The sequence below is a fragment of the Erythrolamprus reginae genome, chromosome 7, assembly GCF_031021105.1.
Source record: "Erythrolamprus reginae isolate rEryReg1 chromosome 7, rEryReg1.hap1, whole genome shotgun sequence".
NCBI lineage: Eukaryota > Metazoa > Chordata > Lepidosauria > Squamata > Dipsadidae > Erythrolamprus > Erythrolamprus reginae.
Genome location: NC_091956.1, coordinates 30,938,058 through 30,959,304, shown reverse-complemented (window position 1 = coordinate 30,959,304; position 21,247 = coordinate 30,938,058). Strand labels below are relative to the sequence as shown.

The 21,247-nt window shown below is 41.1% G+C and overlaps 1 protein-coding gene across 2 annotated transcripts; it reads right to left on the bottom strand.

The window, feature by feature from the left end:
- Window positions 1-894: 894 nt before the first annotated feature.
- On the bottom strand, window positions 895-18,189 carry NAF1 (nuclear assembly factor 1 ribonucleoprotein). 2 transcript variants are annotated; one of them, XM_070757280.1, is made up of 8 exons: window positions 17,511-18,189; window positions 11,633-11,753; window positions 10,601-10,697; window positions 9,692-9,774; window positions 7,950-8,110; window positions 5,339-5,390; window positions 3,517-3,619; window positions 895-1,645 (listed from the first exon to the last, which is right to left on the bottom strand). In XM_070757280.1, the coding sequence occupies exons 1-8, from the start codon at window positions 18,143-18,145 to the stop codon at window positions 1,200-1,202; spliced, it is 1,698 nt and encodes a 565-aa protein (XP_070613381.1). In that variant the 5' UTR covers window positions 18,146-18,189; the 3' UTR covers window positions 895-1,199. The 2 variants fall into 2 exon arrangements, with proteins under 2 accessions (XP_070613381.1, XP_070613382.1); XM_070757281.1 differs by having other exon boundaries at window positions 10,601-10,694; window positions 17,511-18,179.
- Window positions 18,190-21,247: the final 3,058 nt, after the last annotated feature.

Genomic DNA, 21,247 nt, shown 5'->3' with positions numbered 1-21,247 from the left:
GGAATTCATATATGTCATAAGGATAAGAGAGAGGGTATTCAATTAGCGTTGTCTTTTGCTAATAGATTTATGGTAATGTATATGCAAGCAAAATCTGGATTAGATACTGATAATTAGGCTACTAGAGTGAAATGGCAACCAATAAAAAATAGCAAATGGATTAAAATTAATGAACAAGTAGTAAACTTGTGGTGATTGTTGCAAGACATGAATATTTGTTCAAAGAACAAAAATGGCGTATATATTTCTACAGTGAATATACAAAGAAAAACAAGATGGTTAAAAACTGATGGATGCTGAAGAAATGTAAATTGAATGTAATCAACAGTCTAAAATAGGTATGTTGACATGATTGATCATATATAAAGAATGAATTGACAAATATACAAAGGAAAAATTAATATGTTAATGGTTTGAGGAAAAAACAGGGAAGATAAAAAACTCATAGTTGTAACTATAGAAGTTACTCAGAAATAAGTCACATTAACTATAATGTAGTCTCAGATAAACCTACATTTGTTTAGAATTACAATAAAAATCAAATGTATTACAACAGCATTAAATTTGAAATTAAACGTGGACGTAGTTAAAACTTCTTTTGTTCCTATGCTTTTAAAACTATTTTCTAGTATTTCGTTGAATGTTCTTTAAGCACAATTAAGCATGTGCCTACCAAATATTACAGACATGGAAACTGCTTAGGTTTGGTTGGGTTGACGTTTACAGTGGGGCTGTCCCTCTGATCTTCCTGCCAATCAGCTTAAAGCTCTGTTGGGAGAATTGCACTAGACTTATGGTTGGGGGTCACCACAACATGAGGAACTAAGGGATCGCGGCATTAGAAAGGTATAGAGCAATTATAAAGGAGCAACAGAAATACAGAATTTCAACATATTGCATTGAGAAACAAGAAATTTTGTTTTAGAGGAAATTATAAATATATGCACATTACAAACCTGTATAAATCTATAAAAAGTTTTTAACAATGTGGACAAAGAAATATTTAATAACTTTTCCATTACATTTGTATAGAAACATAAACAGTAAACATCTTGCCATATTTTTATTCTATACAAAATGTTTGTTTTAATTTCTGTACATTAACTAAAAATAGTGTATTTCCGTCAAAGCAAATAAGAAAATACTAACACATCTACCATTGAGTTAATTTTAGAGGTAGTCTGAAAATATATTCTGTCTTAAGGAGAACTGCCAGTGTTAGGTGCTATAGATGGTGGAGGCAGCGGAGGTGGAGGTGGAGGAGGTAAAGATAGCATAGACAATAAAGGCTCATAGGTGTTCTGAGGGCATGTAGGAGGCCACCCCCAATCTATTGGTGGGGGTGGAGGTGGAAAATGCGTATTATGACTAACAGGTTCAAAAGATGGGGGTGGGAAGGAATATTGATGTCCTCTCATACTTTCCAGTCTCTGTTGCTCACAAAAAGAAGGTAGTTTCTGCAAGTGTGCATAGTTAGAGGAATAATACCGTGGAGTTATATTGGGCTGTCTATAGAAACGTGGAAAAGAAGCTACATGGGGAGGTCTGTTCCATGAAAACCTCACGGTAGGCTGTCCTCTACAATATCCACCGGAATATTCTGAAGGAGGTTGTGGTCTGGACTGATAATTTGGACCATTATCATCTACAAAAGAAAACCAAAACATGAAGAGATTAGCATAATTTAATATTTAATGAATACTGTAAAAACAAGGTATGCATAATGCTATGTTTCTCCTAAGACTACACTGTTAATTAAATAAACTGAAATTCCAAATAAATTCTTGGCATGCTATATAACAGTCATAAAATTGTGTATTAATTGCCAATTTTTAATATATATTTATTTAAAAAGCATATGATTTTTAATATTGTGTAGTATATATTAAGTTGCCCAATAGAAAATACTGAGGTAACATTTGATTCTTTGAGTCAAATGTGCAGCAAAGGAATGAATTTTTGTGTTTAAAGAAAAATTTGTTGGCCAAATAAACTAAGTACAGTGGTACCTCAAGATACGAACCCCTCGTCTTACGAACAACTCGTGATACGAACCCGGGGTTCAGAAAAATTTTGCCTCTTCTTACGAACTTTTTTCGAGTTACGAACCGGCGTTCGGAGACTGCTGGGAAGCCGCGCGGCTGTTTTAAAAGGTGACAGCCGGGCGGCGGGGCTTCCCAGAAGCCTCCCGAACGCCGGTTCGTAACTTGAACAAAGTTCGTAAGAACAGGCAAAATTTTTCTGAACCCCGGGTTCGGTTCGGGAGGTTGCTGGGAAGCCCCCCCAGCCCGGCTGTCACCTTTTAAAACAGCCGCGCCACTTCCCAGCTGTCTCCCGAAGCCGAACGCGGAAGTTCGGCTTTGGCGTTCGGCTTCAGGAGACAGCTGGGAAGCGGCACGGCTGTTTTAAAAGGTCGCAGTCGGCCTGGGGGGCTTCCCAGCACCCCCCCGAACCCAGGTTCGGGGTTCGGGGTGTTCTGGGAAGCCCCCCAGGCCGGCTGCGACCTTTTAAAACAGCCGCGCCACTTCCCAGCTGTCTCCTGAAGCCGAACGCGGAAGTTCGGTTTTGCCGTTCGGCTTCAGGAGACAGATGGGAAGCGGCGCGGCTGTTTTAAAAGGTCGCAGCCGGCCTGGGGGGCTTCCCAGCAGGTTCGGGAGGGTGCTGGGAAGCCCCCCAGGCCGGCTGCGACCTTTTAAAACAGCCGCGCCGCTTCCCATCTGTCTCCTGAAGCCGAACGCCAAAGCTGAACTTCCGCGTTCGGCTTCAGGAGACAGCTGGGAAGCGGTGCGGCTCTTTTAAAAGGTCGCAGCCGGCCTGGGGGGCTTCCCAGCACCCCCCCCGAACCCGGGTTTGGGGGGTGCTGGGAAGCCCCCCAGGCCGGCTGTCACCTTTTAAAACAGCCGCGCGGCTTCCCAGCAGTCGCCGAAAGCTGTTTTTTTGCGGGGGTATTTTTGGTTGCACGGATTAATTGACTTTACATTGTTTCCTATGGGAAACAATGTTTCGTCTTACGAACCTTTCTTCTTACGAACCTCCTCCTTGCACCAATTAAGTTCATATCATGAGGTATACTGTATAAACCTTGAAAGAGGCAGCTGTAAATAGGTCAAAATTAGTATTATTTTATCAGACATTCTTCATAAATATAAAACCCCACAGATTGACAATTACAAATGCATTTACATCTCCCACTTTCCAACATTAAGCATTACGTAAGTAAAATAATTGATCTGCTATTTTGACAAAGGTATGATTATTTTTCTTAGTAAATATCAAGAACTGTTAACCAATTTTTTTTTTGCATCCTACTGTTTCTATTTATCTGATGCCTGAATAACTGAGATCTGTTCTTCCACTTTTTATAGAGTAATTTTTATAAATATAAAAATACTAAATTTGAAAGGCTCTTAAATATAAAGTCAAAAGTGAGGAATGGTTTGTATCAACATTAAAAAAATACTGGATTTTTGGGTTGTTTAAATATTTATTCAATATTTCAGAACAGCAACTACTTACTGCTATTGTTTTGCTGTGATCTGAGTTGTTTTCTTTTTATATTCTTGGATTTCCTGTTTGATTTTGCTGCTTTTTCTTTCTCATCATCACTGTAATCTATAGCCTAGAAAAAAAATAAAATAAAAAACTGGAAGGTTAAATATCTCAAGACATAAAATGGTCACTTACCATCAAAAACATCATCAAAAAGAACAACAAAGAATGTCCTTTCTGCGCCAACTAAGGAAGCTCAAATTGCCCAAGGAGCTGCTGATATAGTTCTACAGAGGAAAAATAGTATCTGTAATCTGCACCTCTATAACTGTCTGGTTTTGTTCTGCAATCCAACAAGATCGACACAGACTTCAGAGGATAATCAGAATTGCAGAAAAAACAATTGCTGCCAATCTACCTTCCATTGAGGGCCTGCATACTGCATGAGTCAAAAAGAGGGCTGTGAAAATATTTACTGACCACTCGCATCCTGGAAATAAACTTTTTCAACTCCTAACCTCAAAATGTCACTATAGAGCACCACACATCAAGACAACTAGACAAAAGAACAGTTTTTTCCTAAATGCCATCACTCTGCTAAACATATAATTTCCTCAACACTGTTAAATTATTTACTAAGTCTGCACCACTATTACTACTAATTTTATCTCATCATTCCTATCACCCATCTCCTCCCACTTATGACTGTATGATTGTAACTTGTTGCTTGTATCCTTAAGATTTTTATTAATATTGTTTCCCGATTGCTTATTTGACCCCCTATTACAATCATTAAGTGTTGTACCTTGATTCTTTACAAATGTATATTTTCTTTTCTGTACACTGAGAACATATGCACCAAAGAAAAAATTCCTTGTGTGTCCGATCACACTTGGCCAATAAATAATTATATTCTATTCTTTAAAAAAAAGGTGGAGGCTTGCATTTTATATCTATCACAACACTGTAGTCATTTAAATATATTATCTAAGAATGCAGCAAAGTTTTGGATTTAATTCCAAAAACATGTGTCACTACAAATAAACACACAAGGATAGTACTTCTTTGCAACTATAAAAGATTTATGTATTTTCACACAGCATGTATGCTCTTAAAAATTTGCATCCTGATGCACCTTTTCCAGATTATTTCCAAAATACTTCATAGTCACTTTTTAGTTATGAAAGAATTCAGACATTACATGACATAAAGTCACTTTACCGCTGGACCACCTAGAACAGCGACAGCAAACCTTTTTTCCCTCGGGTGCCAAAAGAGCATGGGCACGGGCTTTCGCGCATGCGTGAGTGCCCACACCTATAATTCAATCCCTTGGAAGGGTGAAAACAGCTTTCCGTGCCCCCCGGAGGTCCTCTGGAGGCTGGAAATAGTCTGTTTCCCAACTTTCAATCCCTTCTCAAGAATCCCTCAAAAAACCTATAGGTCTGGTTCCTTTTCACTATATGAACTTTGGCATAAAAAGGAGACAATCCTCAAAAATGTGTGGCTTTTCGTCCTAAATTTTTAATGAAAGTTAGCATGTAAGGATGTCTACTTTGGACTTTAGAAAGGAGGTTTTTTTTTAATATAATTGTGAGATATGAGTGGAAAATACATCACCAACCTTTGACTTGTTAGAAACAAATGAACTTAGAAAGTAGTTAAACTGAAGTTATCACTTCAGGAAAAAAGTGTAAGATTCTCCAGGAGGAGGAATTCACTTTCCCAAGTTAATGTTACTTGTTAAGTGATACTCTGTGCATAGAGATTGTTCCTTTAAAAAGAAAGGAAGTACATTTTGAATTCAGAAAACTGAAGTGCAAAATCAGTATGCAATGGATATTCTTGCCTCAGGAGGTGGCTCGTCATCATTCTTCCAAGATGCATCGGATCCCTTTTCTCTAGAACGCAAAAGAGGGTTGTTGTTTTTGTAAAGAACAAAAGATAGATTCTTATGTGTACACGCACAAAATAATATTAGCATTATTTGAAGGTTAATATTTTTGCTTCACAAAAAAAAAATGGGGGAAAAATCTGGAAAATTACCAGATGTGTACTTTCAGATACTATAGCAGGGCTTCCTAAACTTGGCAACTTTAAAACTTGTGGAGAATTCTGGGGGTTGAAGTCCATTAAGTCTTAAAGTTGCCAGTTTGAAGACCTGTGATCTATACCAGAGGTCCCCAACCGCCGGTCCGCGGACCGGGACCGGGCCGTTGGGGTTTTTCAGCCGGTCCGCGGCGCCGCTGACAGCTAGCTTTGGCTGCCGGGGGGGCGGGGAGGATTAAATCCTCCCCCCCTCCAGGAGCAGCAAAAGCCTAAGCGGCGGGGTGCATTTCGGCAATGCTTTCCCTCCGCGGTGGGGGGTGCAGGGCAGGCGCAGGCAGCCCCAGGAGACGCCGCCGCTATCCGGGCGCGGCGAAAGCGAGTCGGTCGAAAGGCTGCCCGGGTCGCGCCTGCGGTCGTCCTCGCGCTCCCATCGCGCAACAAGTGCGGGCTTGTTGTGGCTGCCGCGCGCCGCTTTGCCTCCCTCTGCTGCGAGCCTTCGGGGCTCCGGGGCGGCGCGGCTGGCGGGAGGGCAGCTTCCAGCGGGACGTTGATGGGTCTTGGAAAGCTTTCTCGTGGCGGTGGCTCTGGCGCGGCTGCAGAGCGTTGGTGGGAGCGGGAACTCCGTCGGATCGCCCGAACTCCAAAGCCTCAGCGAGGTTTGGCTGCCGGGGGGGCGGGGAGGATTAAATCCTCCCCCCCTCCAGGAGCAGCAAAAGCCTAAGCGGCGGGGTGCGCCCTTTGCATTTCGGCATTGGCGCTCTCTCCTCCAGGAGCAGCAAAAGCCTCAGCGACTGATCGCGTCGTTTGCCTTTCTGCTCCATCGCTGAGGCTTTTGCTGCTCGTGGAGGGGAGAGCGCCAATGCCGAAATGCAAAGGGCGCACCCCGTCGCTTAGGCTTTTGCTGCTCGTGGAGGGGGGGTTGGCGGTGCCGATACCAAATGCTTTCCCTCCGCGGTGGGGGGTGCAGGGCAGGCGCAGGCAGCCCCAGGAGACAAAGAGTGAATGAGAGAAAGGAAAGAGAGAGAAAGGGAGGGAGAGAAAGGAGTGAGAGATAGAAAGGATAGAGAGTAAGAGGGAATGAGAGAAAGGAAAGAGAGAGAAAGGGAGAGAGAGAAGGAAAGAGTGAGAGATAGAAAGGATAGAAAGAGGGAATGAGAGAAAGGAAAGAGAGAAAGGGAGGGAGAGAAGGAAAGAGTGAGAGATAGAAAGGATAGAAAGAGGGAATGAGAGAAAGGAAAGAGAGAAAGGGAGGGAGAGAAGGAAAGAGTGAGAGATAGAAAGGATAGAAAGAGGGAATGAGAGAAAGGAAAGAGAGAGAAAGGGAGAGAGAGAAGGAAAGAGTGAGAGATAGAAAGGATAGAAAGAGGGAATGAGAGAAAGGAAAGAGAGAGAAAGGGAGAGAGAGAAGGAAAGAGTGAGAGATAGAAAGGATAGAAAGAGGGAATGAGAGAAAGGAAAGAGAGAGAAAGGGAGGGAGAGAAGGAAAGAGTGAGAGATAGAAAGGATAGAAAGAGGGAATGAGAGAAAGGAAAGAGAGAGAAAGGGAGGGAGAGAAGGAAAGAGTGAGAGATAGAAAGGATAGAAAGAGGGAATGAGAGAAAGGAAAGAGAGAGAAAGGGAGGGAGAGAAGGAAAGAGTGAGAGATAGAAAGGATAGAAAGAGGGAATGAGAGAAAGAGGAAATGAAGGAAATGAACCCCACCCCCATATGACCAAAGCGCCCCCCCCCCCACCGGGCCATGGAAAACTGGTCTAGCTTAATGCCGGTCCCTGGTGCAAAAAAGGTTGGGGGACCTCTGATCTATACAACCTCCAGTCTCTGGACTGGCACTCTCTTCACTGAATCCTGGTGCCCAAAATGTTGGGGGCGGGGGGGAGGGGAGGGGAGGGCAACTGAAAGACCAATGCTTTTCTGACTATAGTGGTCAAGCAATCATAATTTAGGTTACTATAACCAGATAAAATTATATTCAAAAACATATGGTGGATAGTAAATAGAGAAAGACTGCTTTAGTGAGCCTTTCCAGAGAATCCAGCTCATAACCAAAATTCTAAATACAGAATGAAGTTATGACATATATGAGGAAACATGTAAATCTTAACTCTTAATTGTTGAGAAATAGTTAAACATAGAGAGATAGCTCATTAGAATTAGGTCTTTAGGACCTGAACTGGAAGAGGAAGGTGTATTGGATATGATATGATTGCCACAGTAAGTCATGCCTGAGGCATGAAATGAACTTGAATATCTTTGGGCCAGTCACTCTCTCAGTCCACAACATCACACTCAAACAACAAGCCGGTTGATCAATTCCTGTCTCAACCAATGGATCGACCTTTAGTTGTTATGAAAAAAGCAGACCCTGCACTTGCAAAAAAAAATTAGAAAAAAACTGTTTACATCGAACTTACTGTTTCAATTTTTCTGGAAATATGTACTGAGTGAAGCTTTCCACAGCTGGAGCAAAACATACTGCATCTTTTATTTTAATATCTTTTGACTGAATGTGCTCAGGACTATTAAACTGTACTACATAAAAGGGATGTGACACTGGGCCAAATATCTCAAAGATCTGCAAGACAACAAATGTTATTGCTTCATAAAAACAAGTTCTGTAATTACATGATTACATTTAAAAAGGAAAATTATTGGGGGACTGAGAATACTATAAAAGTTTTTTTTTTTAATCTCTGAAATTCAGCCTCAAATTTAACTGTTTATAACTGTTCTATTATTTATTAATAGAGGGAAGATGTACAACTCATCGTCTTGAACTGAACCCTATGACAATCATGAAGTGTTGTACCTGATGATTCTTGACAAATGTATATTTTCTTTTATGTACACTAAGACCACATGCACCAAAGACAGATACCTTGTGTGTCCAATCACACTTAGCCAATAAAGAATTATGTTCTATTCTATTGGTGCTCTCTGAGCTTGTCTGTTCATTTGTAGATCCTTCCTTACCCAGCTAGGTAATATCTCACGTTCTAGTAAGAAATGTGTTTAAGGACTGCCAGAATTTCCAGTTAAGAAAATTGCAGAATATAACAAAAATTTCAGGTTTTAGAAGTAAATAACAATGCCCTATTTCAAGTTCAAATGCTAAACTAATTTTAAAAAATGCTTTAAAAGAACATTACATTGAAAAAATCTTCACTTTTAATATATCATGCTGAATTCAAATTTTTCAACAACTGTTATATATTGGTAATTATTTATATATTGATAAAAAGCTTAGTCTGTACCACTTAACTGGGCTTAACAATGCATCACAGGGCAACAGTTTTTGAACTTTAAATGGGCTGACTTGAAGAATGCATCCAAAATCCAGGACCCATTATTTCTGTGGGAATGAAATTTGGCAAATTTGTGGTCACGTCACTGCTGCCCAGAGGTTCCCCACCCCTTTGGCTCCTGGGGATCAGGAAAATTGATCCTGCTCTATACCTCTAGGATAGACTGGTTCTGCATTACTTGCCATAGGTGGTCAGTCATGATCAAACTAGCAGAAAGTTGGAAATTGCTCGTGTTCCCAATGATTTTGAGACCTTGGTCATGCTATATCTTTAATTAGTTAAGGAAGTATGGAATGAGGTCAAGGGTAATCTAGTTAATAATAAAAATTATGATAATTCCAACCTAGTCAATTGATTTCTAATCTTATTTCTTATTAATTGACATAATAAGCATTTATTTTATGAAATAGGTTTTATTTAACAATTGGATTAATTTAGGTGCATGGAAGCAGTTTTAGGATTAGTTTAGGAAAATTCAGCAACTCAACTGTTTTTTTAAATATTTTACACCCACTATTTAATTGTGTTTCATATATTTTTCGAGCATATGAAGAAAGACAAGTCTTATACAAATAAGTATATATTGAAAAGCTAAATAAGCCGTATCAACAGATGTACTATATCATAAAAATATGCTGAACTCAATTTTCCTAGCAACATATCCTTTGCAAACCAGGAAACATACAATATTTTTCTAAAGAACTCTTACAATTGTAATATGTCTCAAAAATGTATTTATGTTGGTAATACTTTTATGGTTGTTAAAACATTAGTAATCAACGAGAAAGCATGCTGGAACAATAAAGACACATGACTAACATATTCATTGAAATAATTTAAAAGTTATTTACTTTTCCTAATGAATGACGATTTTCCTTGAAAAGTACTGTATTTTCATTCACTGGAGGAAGTCCCTTCTGAGACTCAATTATTACTAAAAAAGAAAATATATCTGAATATTTTGCTAAATTCTTCCAAAAACAAGTAAAGTGTAGAATTAGCATAATTAATATTATCAATGAACCTCATAGGCATATTGAATAGAAAGGCTATAAATTGTCACACCTGCAATGATAGATAACTTATTAGCTACAATTTCAAGAAGAACCAATTTGTTTAAATTCCAACTTTTCTGCTTCAATTTGCGAATTGAACTGATTTAAAACAAACTAGTTTATACTATTACGTAAAAGTAAAACATTGAGGTTTGAGGTTAATGCCTTATTCTATTGAACCAAAAGGAGTCAGAGTTAATGCCTTTTTCTTTTTTTCCTTTGCTTCCCCCCCCTTCCCTTTTCCCTTCCCTAATTTCCTTATTTACTTTTGCATTTTCTTTGTATACTATATTATAAACTAATAAAATTGTTTAAACCAGAAACAATTATTTGAAACAGAAACAAATGAAAAAGGTCACACTGAATAGTGCAATGGCCTGTATGGTTTAATTCTGCAAATAGGTAACATGCCTGCAAATGCTAATGCTGCTGAGACTGTATAAATGCAGTATTACTGTATTACTAAACAGGACAATATTTATAGCTCAAGTTTGGTCCAGTTTGGTCAGGTGACTTGACAGGGAATTTCTATATTTTTTTTTAGGAGGGGGAATGACTACAAAATATTATCGAAAATCAAATATTTTGTGGGATGCAAAATGATCACAAAAAGACACAAATTATTTATGAAATACTACATAAATAACTACACAATAAGAAAACATTTTCAGGGACACACAAAATGCACACTCCTACACATCTTACCTTGATGTTCAATGATGCTGGAAACTTGTCCAAAAGGGATTAATTGAACAGATTCAGGAAGAATTATCATTAGATCTTCAACAAGAGGTGGCTCCTGCTGAATAAATATTTTTTTAAATTCATTTGCATGCTAAGGCCCATATCCTATTTTTTCCAATCTAAGTGGCTTAATTAATATTAATTTAGGGCTATAATTATTTTCTTACTGATATTTATTCTTACAAGCTCTATGTCAATGATAACTACAAATACACAAAATGTACTTAGTCTCTTCAATTCTCTAGAACTAGAAAATGCTCATATTTGAGCACTCTGAAAATTGGCTAAACCACTTCAATTTTCTGAAAATTGGGCAAAATTGTACAATTGGCCAAAATGAGTAGCTAAAGTAACTATGCAATATGGTATTTTTTTCTTTTTAGAATGCATTTGTACAATATGGGTGCGTCACATGGTTGTAAGGTAACTAAATTAACAAGGGAAAGGATAAAAGGAAATAAGACCTTGAAAGTAAATGTGTCTTTGTAGCTGAACTTTATTCCATACCTTCTGCACATGACCAAGAGGAATTATTAACACTTTTCTGTGAAAGATCATTTCACATCAATTAGGAGGTACATGAAATATAGCACAACTTATGGTGAAACTGAATGAAATTCCTCATCTACAAATAATTGAACTTCAAAACAACAATTTTCAAGGAAAAAAATATATTTATAAAGGGAGTAAGCTCAAGCTAGCATTTTCCCTCTTTGTTTCTGCTCATATTTAATTTACCAATTCAACCTTGCAAATACCTACTCCAAAGATTTTTTTGCAACCATTTTCCCTGCCAATCTAAGCTATGAATAAGAATATCTGATTGCAAAAGAGTCCATTATAAATATTTATATGAAGGATCAGAGAAATAAAATATCTCGATTTGCACAATTTCCTTCTATCTGTTGTCCCCTCATATTCATTATTTAGTTAAATGCATCTTGGTAATAATTTTTCCTAGGTAATGTATTTTACAACAGCAAAGACACTTACTTTTTTAGTCAATTCACTTTTTTTTTTAGTAGGAGAATTGTTTTCATTTTTATCTCGTTGATCATTATCAGACAACAATGGAGAAGAGGTAAGAGAAGATGAACTTTCCGCATCAGTATCACTGCAAAGGGAGATACTATTTTTCAACATGTTTTTGCCACATATTAAAAAAAAAAAAAGCATTAGCAACAATCAAAAGGCTTAACTTGGACTGGAATCTTCCTTTTTAGTAGTAAGTCACAACGGGCATAAAGGACTCAAGTGCTGCATGTTGTGTAGTGGCTACAACCTTGCTGTTCTGTTCAGGTCTGTGAGACCCGAAATCAAAGTTTGACACCCTGTAAAAAATTTTCCCTGCATATCTAAAACTTGAAATTTCATGACTTTGCATAATTTCATGGGTTTTCTCAATGAGAATTTTTTGGGGTGGGTGGGGTGGGGGCTTCTTTCTTGCTGAAAAAAAAAGTCCCTAAAGTTCTGTTCCCGGGTCACCCTGACCTGGACCGAAAATTCTTCATTTGAAGTGCTTATGTTTGGTCAATTTGAAAACTTTTTTCACTTGCAAAGTAGTCTGAACATTTCTGCACACAACGGTATGAAAATTAAACTGAAAGAATTAATGCTTATTGGTTTATTTTGCTCATAAATGGCAGCCCCCCCTTTTTGTGAACTTTTTTTCAATTTAGGGATAGTTTAGCCTGCACAATGCATTCAATTTTACTAAAGTTGGTGTGGAATTGGTAGGTTGAACATATCTGAACATAAGAAAAATGTAAATGAACTGAAAAAAATTATGCTAATTGGTTTTTTAAAATCAGAAATAAGGCCTCCCCCCCCTGCCGTGTGCAATCATTTTCAATTTACATTTTTTTAGCCTGCCAGTTGCAACATTTTTGAAAACTTTTTGCATTGATTTAGTAGTTTGAACATTCCTGAACATAATGATCTGAAAATTGAACTGAAAAAAATTGATGCTTATTGGTGTATTTTTTAAGCATTTTGTGTCAGTTTATGGTTTTATTAGGCTACAAATCTCCAAGGAATTTCCCCCCAAAAGTTTAGATATACTAAATTGAACATTCCTGATCATAGGAAAAATATAAATGACCTGAAAAAAATGATGCTTATTTGTTTATTTTGCTGACAAATGGGACACCCCCTCGGTCTTGCTGTGTACCATTATTTTCACTTTTTATATAGATTTGGCTAGAAATATTTGGAATATCCTTTTGAAAAGCAAGCACATGATAGCCAGACAATTAATTTTATGAAAGAAATCCATTTTACTAAAAACAAGTATGTAATTTTGAAATTAACAGCATAATTTTTATATAAATTGAAATAATTGAACACAGCGGGGGGGGGGGTTATGTGCAAAATAAACAAATAAGCATCAATGTTTTCAGTTCACTTTTCATTTCATTATGTTCAGAAATGTTCAAACTGGTAATTCAATGCCAAAGTTATTGAAAATATTTGGAATTAGAGGCCTATAAAGTGACATGCTTGAAAAAACAGGGGAGCACAGCCCTTTTATGAGCAAAATAAACAAATAAGCATCATTTTTTCAGTTCAATTTTCATATCATTATATTCAGAAATATTCAAGCTACCAATCCCACACCAATTTTAGTAGCAGGCAAAACTACCGTATTTTCCGGCGTATAAGACGACTGGGCGTATAAGACGACCCCCTAACTTTTCCAGTTAAAATATAGAATTTGAGATATACTCGCCGTATAAGACTACCCCTCTTCTGTACATCATAGACCTGACTGAGTCTAGGTCTATGATGTACTTGCATTGAGAAAAAAATCATTTCTGAACATGATAACACAATATTTTAATTACTAATGATGAAGATCTTATTGTTAAAATTATGAATGAATTATTTAGAGAGAGAGAGCCAAGTGGGAGCACTCTTCTGTCTATCTCTCCATATGTCTCTGTCTATCTGTCTTGTCTGCCTCTCATATTTCTCCTCACCACAATTAAGTTTATTATTATAACTCATCATAATTTGTCAACACAAAAAGGTGAACCTGCCTATTTTTCTTTCTCCTACCATCTATTCTGCAGGTATCTTTCAGTCTAACATGCAGCATGCTGACACCTATGTGAGAATCTATTATGGAATGAGAATCTGTATGTGATATCATGATATGGCAATCCAAACAGCCCATCCATTTTTTCCTCTTTCCGCACTTTCTGTCTTTATCCTCTTGCAATGTCACTTAAACAGATTTTAACTTGTCGGGTTTAATTAGTGACCCTGCCAATTTTCAGTACTGTGCAGTGTGCTATGATACAGAGCAGGGTGAATAATATGACCTCAGCTTTTAAAGTTATTTTAAAATGTTGCCTAAGAAATATGGAAAGATGATTCTTTTTGGAGGAAAAGTACATTTTCAATGGTTAAACATAAGAACAAATACAAACAGGCAGAAATAAATGCATCCAGTTTAACATTCAATTTTGCAACCACTAATAATGTTGGTCAAGTAGGTACAAAAATACCTGGGGAAATTATCAAAGTCTGGGAAATGGGTCCCTTGTCAGTTAAAAGGAGTGCTGATTTACCACCTGCTAGAGCAGTGATTTTCAACCTTTTTTGAGCCGCGGCACATTTTTTACATTTACAAAATCCTGGGGCACACCACCAACCAAAATTACACAAATCTAATAAATAAATAAATAAATAAATAAATAAATAAATAAATAAATAAATAAATAAATAAATAAATAAATAAATAAATAAATACACACACACACACACACACACACACACACACACACAAATAACCCCCTCATATATACAATCCCATGTAACATCCCCTTATAAATACAGTCAATCATCAATCATCCCTCCTCAAATTTATACCACTGTCTCATTTCTGGGTTCTTCTCCTGTCTTTCCCCCTTTTCTCTCTCATGTTTCTCATTTCTCTCTCTTCCTCCCTTTTTCCCTCATTCCTTCTCCCTCTCACTTCTCCTCTTTTTCCATCCCTGTCTCTCTCCCCCCCTTACGTGTGTGTGTGTGTGTGTGTGTGTGTGTGTGTGTGTATACACACTCGAACCATTTCCAAAACCAGTTGAGGGCTGGGGTTTTTTTCTCTTTTATTCTTTTCAAACACAGGTGTGGGCTGGGGGGGGGTGTTTCTTATTATTTGGGTGCTTTTTACCATATGCTTCAAGAATCACCTCTCTCCCTCTCTCTTGTTCTCTCTCTCTCTCTTGTTCTCTCTTATTTTCTTTCTGAGGCTCCTCCCACAACGGTGGCTACAGCGGCGCTGGCGATCCGGCCGCTAGCCGCTCCGAGCGCTGTGGGAACGCCCACCCCTCTCACAGTCCAGTCCCGGGCTGACAGTAAAGGGGCTGCTTCCCATCCTCCTTCTCAGAAGGTTTCCTTCTGAGCAAGCTGGCAGGAGGATGGGAAGCAGCCCCTTTACTGTCAGCCCGGGACCGGACTGTGAGAGGGGTGGCCGTTCCCACACCGCTCGGAGCGGCTAGCGGCCGCATCGCCAGTGCCGTTGCAGCCACCGCTAATGTAAAGGGGCTGCTTCTCGGCGGCAGGAACTGCAGGGGGTAGCCGGCGTACGCTCCGGATAACGAGCCCTTGCTGCAGCTATCCGCCGCTTCTTTCTTCTCCGCCTCGCCTCCGCTACTCCCGCCGCCGCCTTTGCTCTCCCCGCCGGGCAAGAGGCAAAGGCGGCGGCGGGAGTAGCGGAGGCAAGGCGGAGAAGAAAGAAGCGGCGGATAGCTGCAGCAAGGGCTCGTTACGCCGGCTACCCCCCGCAGTTCCTGCCGCCGGGAGTGGTTGGCGCTCGCCCGACGCCTTGTTTTTTAATTCCCCCCTTTGGTTTCTCTTCACAGGCGGGAGTTCGGGAGGCAAGGGAGCGCTCGAGGAGACAGCGTCTTGCGGCATCGCCTCCCGTCGGGTTTACGACGAAGGGACGCTCAGCAACTTCTTTTTCCTTTCGGCGCCATAGCCACCCGCAGTCCCCGGGTTGAGGCAAAGGGCTGCGTTTCCCTTCCCTCCCCCCCGCCCCCGTCCTGAATGGAAGCCCCGCTCGGCCAAGCAGCCCGGGATCTCCGCCTCTTGCAAACCGGGCGGGCGGAGCTGACCCGCGCTCACATTCGGCTCCGGGGACTGCGGATGGCTATGGCGCCGAAAGGAAAAAGAAGTTGCTGAGCGATGCCGCAAGACGCTGTCTCCTCGAGCGCTCCCTTGCCTCCCGAACTCCCGCCTGTGAAGAGAAACCAAAGGGGGAAATAAAAAAACAAGGCGTCGGGCGAGCGCCAACCGATTCTGGAGCTCCCTCGCCGGCTTCATCAACGCGCTGCTGTTGCTGCTGTCGCTGCCGCCTGAGGCGGCGGCACTCGAATCTACCGTGGTGGAAAATCTTTGCCTGCCTCCAGATTTTCCACCACGCCAGATTCGAGTGCCGCAGCCTGAGGCGGCAGCGACAGCAGCAACAGCAGCGCTTTTTCCTTTCGGCGCCATAGCCACCCGCAGTCCCCGGAGCCGAAAGTGAGCGCGGGTCCGCCCCCCCCCTCAATCCCGCTCCGCGGCTGTGGAATGGGCGCAGTATCCGGCCTATAAGACGACCCCCCACTTTGGAAAAGATTTTCAGGGGTTAAAAAGTCGTCTTATACGCCGGAAAATACGGAAAACAATTAAAAAAAGCCCCCACACACACATTTTATCAGCAAAATAAACCAATAAGCATTAATTTTTTCATTTCAATTTTCATTTCATTGTGTGCAGAAATGTTCAAACGTGTTTCCAAGTGAAAAAAGCTTTCAAAAAGACCAAATATAAGTACCTAAAATGAACAATTTGCGGTCTGGGTCAAATAGACCCGGGAACAGAACTTTAGGATGTTTTTTCACATAACAACCTACAGTACAGGTACTGTAAAATTGGGAAAGGGAAGTTTTAACAGCTCTTTGTTAAGTTTAAAGCTATTAGGGTTACCCCTTTGGTCACAGCTTTAAAAAGGGCAAGTCTCATTGGTTAGAGTGAAGTGCTGCAAGCTACTTCTGCTGATCACCGGCTGCCAGCAGTTTAGCATATCAAATCTCAGTACGGTCACCATTCCAAGGTCGGTAAAATGAGGGCCTAGATTGTTGGGGGCAATATGCTGACTCTACTTCAGATACCCACTGGTCGCCTGCAATTTGTCAGTTCAAATCTCACCAGGCTCAAGGTTGATTATTTTTCCATCTTTCCAAGGTTGGTAAAATGAAAACCTAGATCAGTGATGGCAAACCTATGGCACGGGTGCCACAGGTGGCACACGGAGCCATATCTGCTGGCACGCAAGCCCTTACCGTACCTCAGTTTGGATGTGCATATGCGTGCGAACCAGCTGATTTTCAGCTCGCCTGCAGGCTCTAGGAGGGCATTTTCGGCTTCCAGAGAGTCTCCAGTGGTATGGGGGAGGGCATTTTTCCCCTTGGAGACTAGGGAGGGCAAAAAATAGACCTACCAGGCCCACCAGAGTTTGGGAAATGGACTGTTTCAGGCCTTCAGAGGGCATTTTTGCTGTCCCCAGGCATTGAATTATGGATGTGGGCACTCATGCATATGCAATAGCACAGGCACACGCGTTTTGGCACCTGAGGGGAAAAAAGGTTCTCCATCACTGACCTGGATTGTTGGGGGCAATATGCTTACTCTCTGTAAAACGCTTAGAGGGGGTTGTAAAGCACTAAGAAGCGGTACATAAATCTAAATGCTATTATTTGCCTTATTACTGATCCACGCTGGCTGACATTACTGTAATAAAATAATTACAAGATTACACCCGGCTTCCTCTGCCCGAACCAGAATAAAATATGAAGAGCACAACAAAAAAACCCCCTCCCCGACTTACCTGTCCGATTCCGAATTGCCCCCACCTGACAACGACCTCTTTTTCTCGCTCCCTTGTGCCGTCTCCGGATTCTCCTTCGGGAGCGCCTCTTCCTCTACGAGACCGAGCGCTGCCGTTGGGCCATTGAGGTCTCCGTTCTGTTCGCTGTTACCGGCCTGAAAATCAGAGGAGGCCGGCGGCTGAGGATAGTCCACCACCACTTCGGCTTCCTCGGACGGCTGGCGCTCCTCTCCTTTCTCCGACGGTGCCTCCGCTGCCTGTGTGTGCTCAACCGGCGGGCAAGCCTGCTCATGGCCCGTCCCGGGAGAGGTCCGGCCGTTGCTATCCCCCACAGCAGCCGTCTTCTCTTCGGCGCTTGAGTGTGGAGCATCTCCCGCAGCACCGCCTCCCAGGTTCAGGGCGACCCAGGGAGGGTCCGGCTCCCGTGGAAGCCCCGAGGAGTTTGCTGGGGCTTCTTTCTCCGAGAGGCGCTCCGAAGAAAGCGGGACATGCTCGCCGTCCTCCTGCGGGCCCGCCGCCCTCGCATCGGAGCTTTCCTCCTCGCAGGCGACCCTCAGCGTCTGCAAGTGCTCTGCCACTATCGAGCCCACGAGGCCGGAGTCGCTGTCCACCGGCGGGACCGAAGAGGCAGCCATGTGCAGCACACGCGAGCCGATGACAACAAGGGATGGCGCGCGATACTGACGTCATTTATGGGGCGGGGTCTTTACCAGGGAGCGAGGTGCGCATGCGGGATCTGTTTGAGCGGATGCCTTCCCCGCAATTGCCGGCAGGGCTCAGCGGCAATTGTGGTGTAAAGGATAAGAGAGGCTCGTAACTTACTGGGGAAAGCTCCGACTTGCGCCCATCTTCATTTAGATCAGCTGCCAAATACATATACCTATAGTACACCCTAAGTCTCGAATAATATCATGACGGCTCACCCCCAGAAAAACACACATCAATTTATTTATTTATTTTATTGATTGATTTTTTTTAATTTGATTTGTATGCCGCCCATTTCCCTAGGAACTCTTGGCGGCTCACAACAAAAATTAAACATATAAGTAGCATTTAAAGCCTTTAAAAATATTTTAAATCCCACAGTCAAAAAGCCATACATGCCATTTATGGCCGGATCTCAATGGTATACATCAACTCTATTGTGTTTACACAAGCATTTTGACATCCGCAGAGTCCTTTGACACACATACAAGCTGTTACCAGTTTCCATTAATTCCAATTTAAGAACCATGGTTCTAGATAAGAATGAAGGGATGGTGACAGGCCCAAAGACTACTCTCCAAACAGGAATTCTTGTAAGACCTTATAGCAGTCCTTGTCAAATAGTGGGGTCTACCCTAGTGGGGGGGGAGGGGTGCGAAGCAATGCCAGGGTGTCATGTGTGACCCCAGGGAACATGCATGGTCCCTCTTGATTTATTCTCCCAGACAGAGTATTTTCCCAGTTGCAAGCTGCTCTCAGATAAGGCAACCAGGCGGGGTGGCTGTGTGGTTTCTTGTTCTCAACGGGCGTCGTGGTAGCCATGAATTTAAGCTGGCCTGGTCTTGTGTCAAAAGAGGTCCCTAACCACCGTAGCCTATGCCTGCCTAACCGAAAACAGGATCCACTGAGTTCTGTGGGACTTATTCCCAGGTAAGTGGGTAGAGCATCTTCTCCAACTAACGGTTTGCTTGCAGCTTATAATAAGTAAAATAATAAATATTAACACTAAAATTCCATTGGGGCCCAGATCGGAGAATTGGGTAGAGGCATGAAATGTTTACTTCTTCCTGGGGGGAGAAGACACAACAGAAAATAATTGAGAAGCATTGCCTTGCAGGAAATTAGTATCCCCTGCCCTCCTAGAAGAATTAAATATTTTAGGAAAGCTTAAAGAGGCAGAATATTATATTTCCGTGAATGAGAAAAGAAGAAACATGTTTTTAAACCCAAAGCAGATCCACCCCCACCCCCCAACCTTCAGCTCCAGGGTGATTGGATTAAGACATGGCCATCAGGGCATGATATGATTAGCCCTCTACCCATCTCACCACATGGCACCTGAGATTACATCACCCAGCAAGGCTCAACCAAGCCTGGGGTACAGGCAGTTTACAAAATTAGCTAAGACCTCCCCCCACTGGGAGTCTGACAGCCAATGGAATACATATCTTCTACAGGAACAGATAACTCTAAGGCAGGGCCTAATAGAGTATAAAAATATCCCTCTTTCCACTCCATACGCTTTTTTGCAAAAAATCTCAAACCATATGTCCTGTCCATCATTAAAAAAACATCTTTCCAAATAGCCACCATGTTTCCAATGTCTTTCTCCCCACTTGAAACTGAACCCAGGTGGATATTTCTTCCAACACCTGACATCTTTTATGAAGCCCTGAATTTAACCAGAAGCAATATAGATTGAACAGCTTCATTAACAATACAGTACTGACAAAAGTTCATGGTTGGTTAGCTGGTTCTTGCTAGTGTTCCAGAAAATCTGCAAAATATATTTTTATATTTTGTCTTATATAGCCGCATTGAACCGCTGGAATCCCCTGTTACAGAGAAGCTCAGGTTGTTCATGAGGCTTGTGTGTGTGTTGCTAAATAAAGTGTCACAGAGGTAGGAAGAAATTAATGTTCTTCAATTTGGGTTGGATTTGCATGTATCTAAAATTCCCACATAAAGTCTCAATCTGATGTGGGGTTTGTGTTTTTGTGTAAAACTAGAAAACACTGGCCAAATTGGATTTACGGTATGTTATTTATTAATTTAATGTCTTCTACAGTCCTCCATCTCTCAGGAGGGATTCTGTGCAATGTAGAAAGCTTTAAACCATTATTGCAATACGTATACTGTATAACTATTGATGCCCTGGTTAAATGATACTTACAATAAAAAGTCACACTGCCAGCTGAAATTATTAATCTCCTGGCCTAAATGCCTGCAGGACCATGTGGGTCTCAGAAAGATGCTATTACACAGGACATGTGCAATCACAGAGATGGCAAGATCCAACAAAGTGGCACTGTTGAATGGAAGGAACTCTGAGCATGTGTAAGGTCTTGTTTCTCCAATCTTCCCAAGAAAGCAGGACTCTTGAAACAACAGTTGTTGCAAAAGGAGCTTTTATTGAAATGGTTTGTGATAACAAAAGATCTAGGCAAGAACGGAAGCTTCTCATTTAAAACCAGCTGTTTAAACAATGCTAACCAAACCCCTTCCACACTACATGTTACAGGAAAACAAACAGAAACAGCATGTATGGATCACTCTATTTCTCCCAACTTCCTCCCACAAAATGCCAGCGTCCCTGTAGAAATAACTGGGACCCCACAGCATGTCCTCTGTGTTAGACCAGGTTTAGATGTAATAAACACTAGGTATATTATTATTATTATATTCTATTTCATTGATATTTGTAAAACTAAATTATTAAAAGTTTGTTGTGCATTCTGAATGTTGGTTTATCTTTTCATACTATATATTTTAGGAAACTCAGAAAATGGATTATTAGCTTCAGAATCTAAATATGAGTTACTAAGTAGTTTTATATGGAAGACTTACTGTAAGCATTTTAAATTTCTTATGTAAGAAATCTTCAGCCCTAAATTCTTAATATAACTCTATGATTGCCTGTTCATTCACTGAAACATAATAATGGTCCTAAAGGACAGTGCTCAGTGTTAAAAACAAAGGCACTAATAGAGAAACAGTCATTTTCAGTAAAAATTAAAACAAGACCGGATTAT